Genomic DNA, 12,036 nt, shown 5'->3' on the forward strand with positions numbered 1-12,036 from the left:
GTTGTACGTTACAACAAATATGTTTTAAAACTTAAACCTGAAAAGTTGATTAGTAAAAATATACTGTTGGCGTTGACAAACTTTCGCCTTCTTAAAATGTCAGGGAAGATTGTGGGAAATAGTCAGGGAAAGTCTGGTAGGAAAATTATTTCCAACTGTGGCGACACTGCGCTTCAAGGTCAAGAGTTAGAAAGTTACTTGCATTTCGCTTTGAGTCAAAACTTCTATTTTTGAAAAATGTGTAGACGGGCAAAGCAAGCTCTAATGGTTCGGAATTAAAGCTATCCTAGGCGAAAATACTCTTCATTTGAGTGCGCTTCAACTTAAGAGTGTACCGTGGTCAAACTCTTAACCCTATTCTATCGAACACTTGACTTGAAAACCAAGTGAATCCCGGCTTAGACAACGTTAGCCACTCGTCTTGCAAAATTTCTAGCGAAATCTTTAGCCGACTCTTGACTTTCACTCGCTTTCTCTCTCTCTCTCTCTCTCTGGGCCCGCTATAATCCAATCCGCGGAAACTCCAAGCTAAGGCATCCAGAAATATAAGCCCAAAAATCTGCCTTCGTCCTACTTTTGGCGGGAAGTATATCGAATTATAAGCGGGTTGCAGCCTCCCAGAGAACGCGACATACAGGGACTAGACCAAGTATATAATATAAAGCTGATGGAGCCCCAAAATCTGAAGTGTTGACGCGTGGGAAATTTCAGCCGTTCAGCTAATTGAAATGGGTTATGGGTATCTTTCTATCAGAAATACAGGGTGTTTGTGAAAGGTCCATCAATAATGAAAGGGCGTATTTATTGGGTCATTTTGAGTCGAAAATGTTCTATGACATTTTTCCGTCCGGGCCACTGTTTTCAAGTTATGATTGGAGTAATTTACGGATGACCCCCTTAAATTTAATTAAGAAATTGAAAGACAGCGCTAATTTAATGAAGGGGTCATCCCTAAAATATTCAAATCATAACTCGAAAACCGTGGGTCGGACGGCAAAATGTCATAGAACATTTTCGACTCAAAATGGCCCAATAAATACGCCCTTTCATTATTGATGGACTTTTCGAAAACACCCTGTATATTAACGTGTGAAGTATAAAGGAAAATGTAACTCATGGCGAATGCCATTGGACTGCTCTGAGATCACTCGAAGTTTTGCTCTATTTCGTCATCAGGTCTGAGTCTGACAAAAAGCGATAAATATCGTTTTCAGTTCGACATTTGAATATACTACAGATTGTTCCGTGCGGAATTGTTAACCTTAATTATTAAAATTTGACGTGCACGTGTTTTTTCTCGCGCCATAATTCAAAGGTCCGTCCTATAGGACGCTAGGCGTTTTCGCACGTGGTTTTGATCAACTTCTGTAGCTCGCTTTTATTATGGAACTTCTGAACTTTTTATATCTTACCTTAAGAAAAAATTAGCAATTTCTGATTAGATCTCGGAACTTCACGTGAACTTACGTCTATTATAGACAACTCCTAAAATAGGGCAAGGGCCTGAATGTAGAATTGGTCGTAATAAGGCATAGATGCAATGTCTAGATTATATGAACCTTGTGCGCTATTTCTCAGGGTCATCACCTTATCCCTTAGGGACATGTCCGGAAGGCCCTATAATGGAAATCCCACGTTATTACTGGGAGAAAATGAGCCATGATTTTCTGATGTGTTTCGAATCGAGATTTCGGTTTCACACGTCGTAATAGACCCGCACTTCAGGCTCAGTCCCGTTTCCTCCCCCCCCCCCCCTAGGCTCCTTAGGATATTTATGTATTTTTCTGTTTATCGTTTCTGTTCACTACGTGATGTAATAATATTCTAGGGTTACATAAAGGTCACAATTTGAAGTGATCTCAAGAGCGGATTAAGATATCGTCTGCTCTTTTCATCCGTGATTTATGAGCAGTGATATGTTATGAGCAGTAGAAGCTTAAGACTAAGGACAGGTACTCCTGCGTTTTTGTGGTTTCTACTTCCGGTTGGTTATCACTATATTCAGTAAACATTAATTTTTTCGTTCATTTAATTTACTAGACTGAAAGGTCTGTCATAAATTAAGGGGGATGTTCTTTGGATGATTTCGGGTCGAAAATGTAACTTCTATGATAATTTGCCCTAATGGACACCGTTTTCAAGTTATGATTGGAGTGTTTTAGGAATGACCCCTAAATTAAATTAGAAATCATTGTCTTTCAGTTTCTTAATTAATAAATGTAAGGGGTCATCCGTAAAATACTCCAATCGTAACTTGAGAACTGTGGCCCGGACGTCAAAATGTCATAGAACATTTTCGACTCAAAATCACCTTAATTTCTGACAGAACTTTTCAGAAACACCCAGCATTCTTAAACCAATTTAATATAATAATCTAAGAACAAACCGGATGTACTTCTGTAAACCTCTAAAGCACCTTTTCATACTGCATTGGAAAAAGGATGTAAAATTCGACTGCACTTGCATTATTATTTTCTCCTATTCAAAGACTATAGTTCCCCCAAAACATTTCCTCTTATTTTGATTTGTTTTCTCTTCATTTTTCCCCAAACGCCCCAAAATTCCACTCGCGGGTCTCTATAGTCTAGCTATCTCTCTCTCCCTCTCTTTTAAAAATCGTTTTTACTCGACTTTAATCGTTTTCCGCTTCGTGAGTTTTTGGGAGCTAGGCCTTGGCTTGAATTGGGAAGGGTTGAATCTTCTTATATACTTCTTTTTCCCGCCAGTTCCTCTCTAAAATCGATCACCCATCCTCTCTCCCTCTCTCTATCTCCATCTCTCTCGTTGCTTTAAACTCCTTTCGATTTTCAAGGAGGAGACGATAAAGCGGAGAGTTGCGGAGTTTACTTGAAGCGTGTGATTGCCAAGCGCTGGCTGCGAGGAATGTATTATTAGAAACAATCATCTTTCGCGGAAACTTAGTTTAAAAAAAAAAAAAAAACTGTCAGTCGATCAGACAATGATTCTTCTTTCTCTTCTTGAACTTTAATTTGCTTGGCAAACTCCCACGAAACAAAAATCAGAAGACCGAAAAAATGTGAGGAATAGCCCAGCTAATATTCACGTGCAGTTTAAAGTGGTGCCGAAACACTAACAACCTTGATGCGCTGCTAAGCCTAATTTCGAGGTTTGCGCCGGTTTGAGGCGCATAGGTGGCGCGAGTCGTAGCACAGGACAATATCACGTGGTTTATGAGTTCAAGTACATTATGCATGACGTCAAGGGTGACGGTTTCTGGCGAAATGGCCCAGAAAATGACCTATTAAGAAATCTATGTATTCCTATTTTGCACTTTAAGCGTAATATAACTTAAGCCTATTTTGTGGAGAAATTTAGGCATAATATTCATGCATGGAAATTGAACCAGTTTCGAAATGAAACGATAGTTTTAAGGCCTGTGTTTTTAGATGCATGTTTGAATTGTCAAATAAACGGTTAGGCTTAGATATTCTATGAGAAGCAAATCAAACAATTCGTTATTCTGGAGCTGAACATAACCGGAAATACAATCGACTTCATCCATCACTAAGTGTAACTGTTAAAATGTTTATTTTAGGCCTAAAACTGCTGTAAAATCATTTATTTTCATTCATCGTCACTTTAAACAATTACCTTGAGAGTCAAGCTGGCTGGGAGAGCTTAAATTGGAAAAGGAAAATTGACTCGGAAAAGTAGGCCTTAAAGTCTAGCGCGAAAGCGTGCGACAGAAAGTGTTGGGTGTATTTTTAAACGTACAATGTTTTTCTTTAAACTTAGTGGTTAAAATAAGCGTGTTAGAAAAAAAAACTCTTGGCAACCAGTAATAGTTTATTTAACCCCAGTTTAGACGCCTTTACATCGTGCGCAGGTGTTTCCCAGCCAATATATCTCTTCCTTGTTAGAATAATTATATGACGGTTTTTCGTCTTTATTTCCAGGTTATGGTCTTATCACGATGATACGAGCTTGTACATGTTATTCGAGTACGTTTGTGGGGGCGAACTTTTCACGTATCTAAGAAACGCCGGACGTTTCAGCAGTGCTACCGGTTCCTTTTACGCCGCCCAGATAGTCCTAGCTCTAGAGTACCTCCACAAGATGCACGTTGTCTACAGGGATTTGAAACCAGAGAACCTTCTCCTGGACAGGGAAGGATTCATCAAAATTACCGATTTCGGTTTTGCCAAAAAATTACATGACAGGTTAGTAATTGTTTGCGAAATACCTATTGATTATTTCGACCTAAAGATACGCTCTGGGAATTTCAAGGTCAATTTAATTGTGGCATTGCAGTGGTATAATTACGGTTTTCATTGGTTTATTTAAATAATAATTTGTATATGTTTGCTATTGAATATAATGAACCAGTATACAAAATTTCGCTGGAATCGGTTGAAATTTAGGGGTGTTTGGTTACTTATCTGTCCGCCATTTTCTAAGATGGCCGAGGATTTAAATCAAAATTTACCCAGCTTTAGTATAGAATATATAAAACCGGTATAGAAAATTTCATTCAAATCGGATGAAATTTAGGACAGTTATATCGTCCGAAAGATGTCACTACACGTACTACCAAATTCACTTTGTTATATAAATATCCCCCCGCCCTCTGGGGGGGTTTATATGAATGGACCTTGTTTAAGGAATTTACTACTACGACTACTAGGCTTTAGAAAAAATCCTCATTTTTATATATTTTATCTTTTTTTTTTTTCACACCTCACCCTGCGGTCTCACATATAGACGGGCTTAGATCTAAAGGTGCCGGTGTGGGGTATCAGGTGGTAGTAGTCTGTCAGTGGTTGTCGGTAACCCTTTATAGTTCGCCGCTTCAAAGGGTGTCTGCCGTTACTGCGGTAGAGTTTTTTTAAAAGAATTTACTATAACTGAACTTGTCTATACATGGGAAAGAATTTTACTATCTTCCCATTCATGTTCAGCAATGAATGAAAATACGTGATACTATATACTGTCAGGGATAGATTTAAGTTTAGAAGTAGGAATGGAGAACAGAGTAATTTGGGCGCTCGTCTAAGTCCCGGGCCCCCTTCCACGGGACGGAGGGGTATGAAAGAAGAGGCGGGTCATGGCGACAGAGGTAAAAAGGAATGACGTATTTTTCGCCGTCCCCGTCAGCAACGTCATCAAAACATAGTTTAAGTGAGCCAATAAGATAATTTAAACTTTTCGTTACGTGTTGGCATAAGTTTATAAGATATGTTCCATAAGTGTGTCACTCGTTAATGAGAGCTTGTCATGAAGTGACGTAGGTGAAACGTCATAGATTATTGTAAAGTGACGTAGTGAGGCCTTGTCAAAGGCTTAGTACAGACTAAAGAGGAGGATGGGCTGCAAAACCGAGTGTAGTCAATTCTCACCTCGTTCTTGGACTAGCTCTCATTAAGCCTCTAACATTACGAAGTATGGGTAGTGACATACTTATGAAACATATCTTATAAACTTATGGTGTTGGAGGGAGGGGCTCTATACTGGGTGGTCTATGAGTCGGACTGAAGTAAATACTAACCGTTCACCATTCCTACTTCGAAAATTAAATCTATCCCTGATACTGTACAGTATCAGGTGGTAGTATAGTCTATCAACAAGAGTCGGTAACCCTTTTTAGTTCGCCGTTTCAGTGAGTGCCTGCTCCCACTGTTTTAAAAATAAATTAGTATAACTGCTCGTGTCAATTCATGAGAAAAACTTCAGCAATGAATGAAAATACGTGTTACAAAAGAAATAAAACGTAATTAAGAAATTCAAGGTGATATTCAAATGAGTTGAAAAATTAAAAATAAATTATAATCAAAACGTTTAGACAATACTATTCAAATAAGAAGCCTTGTATTTGAATGGGAACACTTTTAATTAAAATTGGAATGGTCAATACTCAATAGTACACGCTGTTTCGGCAATATTGACCACGACCTATTCAGGGCACTCTTAAACCTTCTTAGGGTAAAAAATAAAAAGACCAGTAGGGTACATTAAAATGTCCCCTACTTTATTCGAAAATTTATTCATTTGAAGAAAAGTAGCTTACTTCGCATCTTTTCAACCCAAATTCCAAAAACTTTTTTGAACATTACTTTTTAAAAAGACATTTCCGAAGAATTTCTATGTATTTTCTTTTGCCCTTTTTTGTGTGCTAAAATGAAAAAAAAAGAACTTGTATAATAAGTCTTAAGAAGCGAAATTTTTCTACAAAAATTTTCAAATTCTTTTCCGTTTTTAGAACGTGGACTTTATGCGGAACTCCCGAATACTTAGCACCGGAAATCATTCAAAGCAAAGGTCACAACAAAGCGGTCGATTGGTGGGCTCTAGGAATTCTAATATACGAAATGCTAGCAGGGTGAGTAGTATCATAAGTTTATAAATATGTTCCATAAGTATGACACTTCCTATACTTCGTAATGCTAGAGACTTAATGAGAGCTAGTTCGAGAACGACGCGAGAATTGACTACACTCGGTTTTGCAGTCCATCTTCCTATTTAGTTTGTCCTTAGCCTTTGCAGGGCTCCCACCAGGTCCCTAAAAGTCCCTAAAGTCCTTATTTTCCTACAAGGTCCTTAATCTACCCTAAAATTGGTATTCGGTCCTTAAATCACCCTATTTTTATAAACCTCAGAAAAAGTATAAGGGTGACCTGAAAATGTCTTGTCTGAGATTTTACCAGGGCCCCAAATTCGCGTCGCTCGCTTCGCTCGCTCCGGTTATTTATGATTTACTAAATGTTAAATTTAAACGAATTAATTGGCTAATTTTCATAACAATAACAAATCGTGCAAAAATTATTCGACTGAATTTAGACTGGTTTTCATATATGTTCGCCATGTACGTTATTGCAAATGGTCAGAGAAATTTGATCAAGTTAGTCACGGAAAACCTAGAAAAGTCAGGGAATTTCATTCCAAAAATTTTGTACGAACCCTGTAAAGGTCCAAATTCTAGTTCAGTGGATTTTTTAAAAAACAGTAAACATGATACGAAAATAGTTACTTCTAATCAAAAAAACCTTCCTTGTACATTAGAGCCAGTATCAAGTCTTACCTACCGCTCCCTTAGAATAAGAATATAAACAAAAGAAAGTCAGAAATAATATCCTATTTTGTCGAAAAAATAGAAAAGAGTAATAGGTTCCTAACTGTTTGTGATATTTTGTTTTACCAGTGGTCCCTTTTTGGTTCCTACTTTTAGAATTTAGGTCCCTATTTTACCCTATTTTTATCGTGAAAAGTCCCTTTTTCCCCTATTTATTTTTGAGATTTTGGTGGGAGCCCTGCCTTTGACAGCGCCTCACTAGGCGTCGCTTTACGAGAATCTATGAGGTTTTGTCTACGTCACTTCATGACAAGCTCTCATTAACCAGTGACACACTTATGGAACATATCTTATAAACTTATGGTAGTATGCAAAGGAGTACGGCCAACTTGCAACTATAGTCAAATTGTGCTTGGGCCTTTTTTGTAAATACAGGGTGATTCTGATAACTTTGCCTTAAAGCCAGCCTCGACTGTCAGACTTATCCGAAACACCCTGTATATAGAAATGGTCTATTTTCTTCGTTGAGGGTCTTGGAAGCGCCAGTTGAGACACTGGGAAGATTTACGATGCCGCCTTATTTTTATAAGAAAAGTTTTAAGTCATGTAGCCTAGACCTAAGCGCGCCTTAAATAAATAACAAGACACAAAAAAGAGGGAGAGAGAAAAGATACAAAATAAAGTTTAAAGAAAATATCCCTAAACTGTTCTTGATATATTCGGAGTATGAATATGCGTAGTTTTTTATTTTTGCCATTTCCTCAATGTTACCTTGGAGGAAACAGATGAGATGGAGTAGACGGTTCATGGGCCATGTGCAGAGAAGTCTCCAGTTTAAGTCAGTACCAGAAGGGGATAATAGAATCATCTTAATACTTTAGTTATGTAACGTCATTCTTCCCAGGCTTTTTGTTTGCTTTCCCGCTCATCAAACTTCAGATGGGCATCGCACCGTGCTAGGGTGAATTCTATAATAACTGTTTTATACTAAATCCCCAGCAATCAACCCACAAACCTTGATTGTCTTGACGTGGTTCAAAAATCCGCAAACGCGTTTTACCAAATACTTAAGCCATAAGTTTATAAGATATGTTCCATAAGTGTGTCACTCGTTAATGAGAGTTTGTCATGAAGTGACGTAGGCGAAACGTCATAGATTCTCGTAAAGCGACGCCTGGTGAGGCGCTGTCAAAGGCTTAGTATAGACTAAATAGGAGGATGGACTGCAAAACCGAGTGTAGTCAATTCTCTGAACTAGCTCTCATTAAGCCACTAGCATTACGAAGTATAGGTAGTGACATACTTATGGAACATATCTTATAAACTTATGTTAAGCGCTAATAGAGTAATAATGAGGAAATTATTTATCGCGTATGTGATTCCCTTTAGTAACCTTACTCCAAATGTAAATTTGATGTTGGGAAGAATGACGTTACACTTACACCGCTTTGTGGTACACTTTTCTCGAAGAGAAGTATTATATACTTCTGGTCAGTACTCGAATAAGGGACTGATATTGTATAAATGCTCTCTCCCAATTTCTTTAAATGTTGATGAACGGATAGTTTTATTTTAATTTTCAAACATTATTATTTCAACTCGAGAACCGTGCATATAATCCTCTTTCATTACGATATTAGTCAAAGCTTATCTTATTTTTTGGGGGGGGGGGGGGTTACAATGAAATTTCCTATTAATATTCGAGCAAGTAAATAGTTTCCCGCAATTGCGTGCCGCGGAATATTAACTTAATCAGGCTGGATTAGGAACGTGCATTTGCCAATGAATGATAGGTAAACAGAAAACCCCGGCTTTTTTATACTCTCAAGGTCGAATTAGAACAAACCGTTAGCTTAATCATTCGCATTTGTTGTTCTTCCGCTCGTAATCTGGGTTTAGTTTTCGATTCCTAATTATTTTCTTAGTTTTTTCCCGATATTTTTTTGTTGGAGATCTTTTGTACAGATTCCCGCCTTTATTTTTGCATTTTCCCGCCATTATTGTTGGTGACCTTGAATACGGATTCCCGCCATAGATTCCTAAATATTTTCCCGCCATAGATTCCTAAATATTTTCCCGCCATAGATTCCTAAATATTTTCCCGCCATAGATTCCTAAATATTTTCCCGCCATAGTGGTTGGCGACCTTGAATACAGATTCCCGCCATAAATCCCTAATTATTTTCGTATTTTTTTTCCCCGCCATTTTTGTTGGTGAACCCCGTAACCTCGAATACAGATTCCCGCCATTTTTCGATGACAATCCTTTTGCTATCTATGAAAAAATCCTTGCTGGAAAGATCGACTGGCCAAGACACATCGATCCAGTTGCCAAGTAAGAAAAATTCAACTCTTTTTCTTCGTCTTTTGCGAATGTTTGCGCCCAGACATCTATTATGTGACAGTTTTTCAGGTTAAGAGGCTTCTAGAGCCAAAAGCGGGGACTGTTAGTTATAAACGTTATTGGATTTTGGTTAACTTTAATCTGTGGTGAAGTGTACTGTCAATTTAGAATTAACCAGACGAGTATGTTTTTGGGATAACAAATTTAGTTGAGACTTGGATGTAGAAAATTCTCCTTGTAAAATGGTTTTTTTGTCAGATTCTAGCGACAGATTCTACCCTCGAGGAAACGTTCTTCTATTTCAATTCAATATATTTATTCGTTCCCGGTTTTTTGGATTTATTTACTTTTGGCCCAGCTTTTTGGTCCCTCTAACTTGAAGTTGTGGGGGGAAAGAAAGGCAATTTAGTTTTAACCACTATTCAACTTCTGAGAAACTTCTCCAATTTCCTTATAAATAGCGCCTTTTTACCCCTTTAGCTTTGACAATATTAAACCCCAGATACGAGTAAAACCCAAGATGCCATTTATCCTTCTCAATCGAGCTTAAGTAAACTTTGTTTTAGAGTGGACCTTCCTTGTAATTCTAAAGAGGACCTGCTGCAAAGAATCTTTTTAGCCATATCGTAGTATACGATAGGCTCTTAGTTTGACCCGAGCTGTCGTAGTAGTAGTAGTAGTAGTAGTAGTAGTGGCCGGGGTTGTCGCTTCGTTATCGTCAGATTTTAGCTTAAAAGGAACGTTATATTACCACAACCCACCCATAGGGGTTACTGGGCTCGGTTAGAGATTTAATTTTAATTAAAATTTTTTCAGGTCAGACCCGGGTTTCGAACCCGGGCCGCTGGTGTAGAAGACAAACACTCTACCCACTCAACCATAGAGACTTGATAGAAACCTCGAGTTTTTTATTATTTATTCTTATCTCTAAAATGTCGGGGTGATGTGGGGTGGGGTACCTCTTAATCTGTGGGGTCGGAAACTTTTGAATTTTTATCTGTGGGGTCGGATACTTATGAATTTGTATGTTTGGGGTTTTTATATATATATTTTTTTTATGTATGTGCTAATTAAATAGATAACGATTTTCCCCGTTTCCTACCTCGCTCCTCATGTGTTTCGTTCTCGTTCGGTAGCTATCGTCATCTATGTTATGTTTGACTGGAACGTTTTGGCGGTTAATTCAAATGTGGGTTTAGATAGAGCTAACATAGTGTTAAATGGGCGTTATGCGTCTGATCATTTTAGCATTGCTAAAGGTAATTCGAGGGGATAATCACTAAAATGCGTAATCACTATAACTAAACTTTCTCTTTCAAAAGTTTCTGGGCATAAGTCTTTGTCAGAAATTTATAAGATGCGATAAGTGTGCATCGGCATAAGTCTGTTGTAAACTCATCGAGGGTATTATCACTAAAAACTATCTGTTCTTCGATTCGCCGGAATATTAGAATTACAGCATAAGTAAATTTATACGGTTATAATTTAATCACTGTTTAGAGTAGGGAATCGAGGGGCTATTCACTCTGATTTTATGCACGGTAAATCATTTTAGCATTGAAAAAGATAGCGCTATTCACTCATTAGGGTAAGGTATAGAGGGGTTATCCACTCGTTAGGGTAGGGTATAGAGGGGCTATTCACTCGTACGATATGGCTACTATTACGAGCCCTTGGGCCGTCTTGTTTAAGATAACAACGAGCTTAGGCAGAAGCAAGAAGTGATATAGAGTTTATTAGGGAGAAGGTATAAGATGCCTAAGTATTCGCGTGCCATAGTCCCAGTCCCCCTTTCAAAATACAAGGGGGGACGTAAAAGGACTATTTCGCCTCTCGTCAGCCGGAAAATACGTAATTTTCGTCATTCGCGTCGCGCTGACGTCAGTTTTCAAGAACCAATGAGATGCTGGTTGTAATTTAGAGGCGGGGATTATCTCGGGACCTACGTTTGGACTGGAAATGCGGCGAATTTATACCTTCTCCCTAATAAACTATATATCACTTCTTGGCAGAAGTAAAATGGGGGAAGTACGTATCTCCAGCTTAAGCAGTGTAAGGCGTTCCTTTCCCATAAGAAACACAATTTGCGGCGCAAAATTTAAATTCGTCCAATCAGAGAGAGAGAGAGTGAGAGCGCTCTCGTAGTTTTCCTATCCCCTACAGGGTCTATTAGGTCCATGCTGTTTGAGAGAGTCAATTTAGAAATACGGACCAATTAAATGAATTTATTTTTGTTTGTGCCAATGTCCCGTAATTGTGTTTTATGTTTTCAGGGACTTAATAAAAAAGCTCCTAGTTCAGGATCGGACGAAAAGGCTTGGGAATATGAAGGTAAACGCTGTAAGCACCCATTCCATCCTTTTGTAGTAACACCATCCTAACCTTTAAAGGGGGATTTATGAAAACTGATTTCATACTCCCTTTAAATTTTTATTTATTTATTTATTTTTCAAATTAAACTTAATTAATTCAGTTTTATTTTATTTTTTAATTTTTTGATATATACAGAATGGAGCTGACGATGTTAAAAAACATCGCTGGTTCAAATCTACAAACTGGGACGAACTTTTCCAAAAACGAACAAAGGTTAGTATACCTAGAACAACCCAACCTATTTTTATAAAAAAAATATACTTAATCAAGTGCGAATAGAAATAATGGAAAG

At 37.9% G+C, this 12,036-nt stretch overlaps 1 protein-coding gene across 4 annotated transcripts in view; it reads left to right on the forward strand.

Moving 5' to 3' along the window:
• The window catches only part of Pka-C3 (Protein kinase, cAMP-dependent, catalytic subunit 3), a 32,683-nt gene that overhangs the window by 17,856 nt on the left and 2,791 nt on the right, over positions 1 to 12,036 (forward strand). For 2 of the 4 annotated variants that reach the window (XM_089853146.1, XM_089853148.1), the window contains exons 5-9: positions 3,918 to 4,181; positions 6,218 to 6,337; positions 9,267 to 9,362; positions 11,645 to 11,711; positions 11,880 to 11,957. In XM_089853146.1, coding sequence (XP_089709272.1) covers positions 3,918 to 4,181; positions 6,218 to 6,337; positions 9,267 to 9,362; positions 11,645 to 11,711; positions 11,880 to 11,957 — 625 coding nt within the window. The remainder of the gene's footprint in view (positions 1 to 3,917; positions 4,182 to 6,217; positions 6,338 to 9,266; positions 9,363 to 11,644; positions 11,712 to 11,879; positions 11,958 to 12,036) is intronic. The other 2 variants (XM_089853147.1, XM_089853149.1) reach the window with 1 other exon arrangement.

Source organism: Phalangium opilio, unplaced genomic scaffold (genome assembly GCF_054372755.1).
Source record: "Phalangium opilio isolate 3A_F unplaced genomic scaffold, DU_Popi_V2 ptg000113l_1, whole genome shotgun sequence".
NCBI classification, from domain to species: domain Eukaryota; kingdom Metazoa; phylum Arthropoda; class Arachnida; order Opiliones; family Phalangiidae; genus Phalangium; species Phalangium opilio.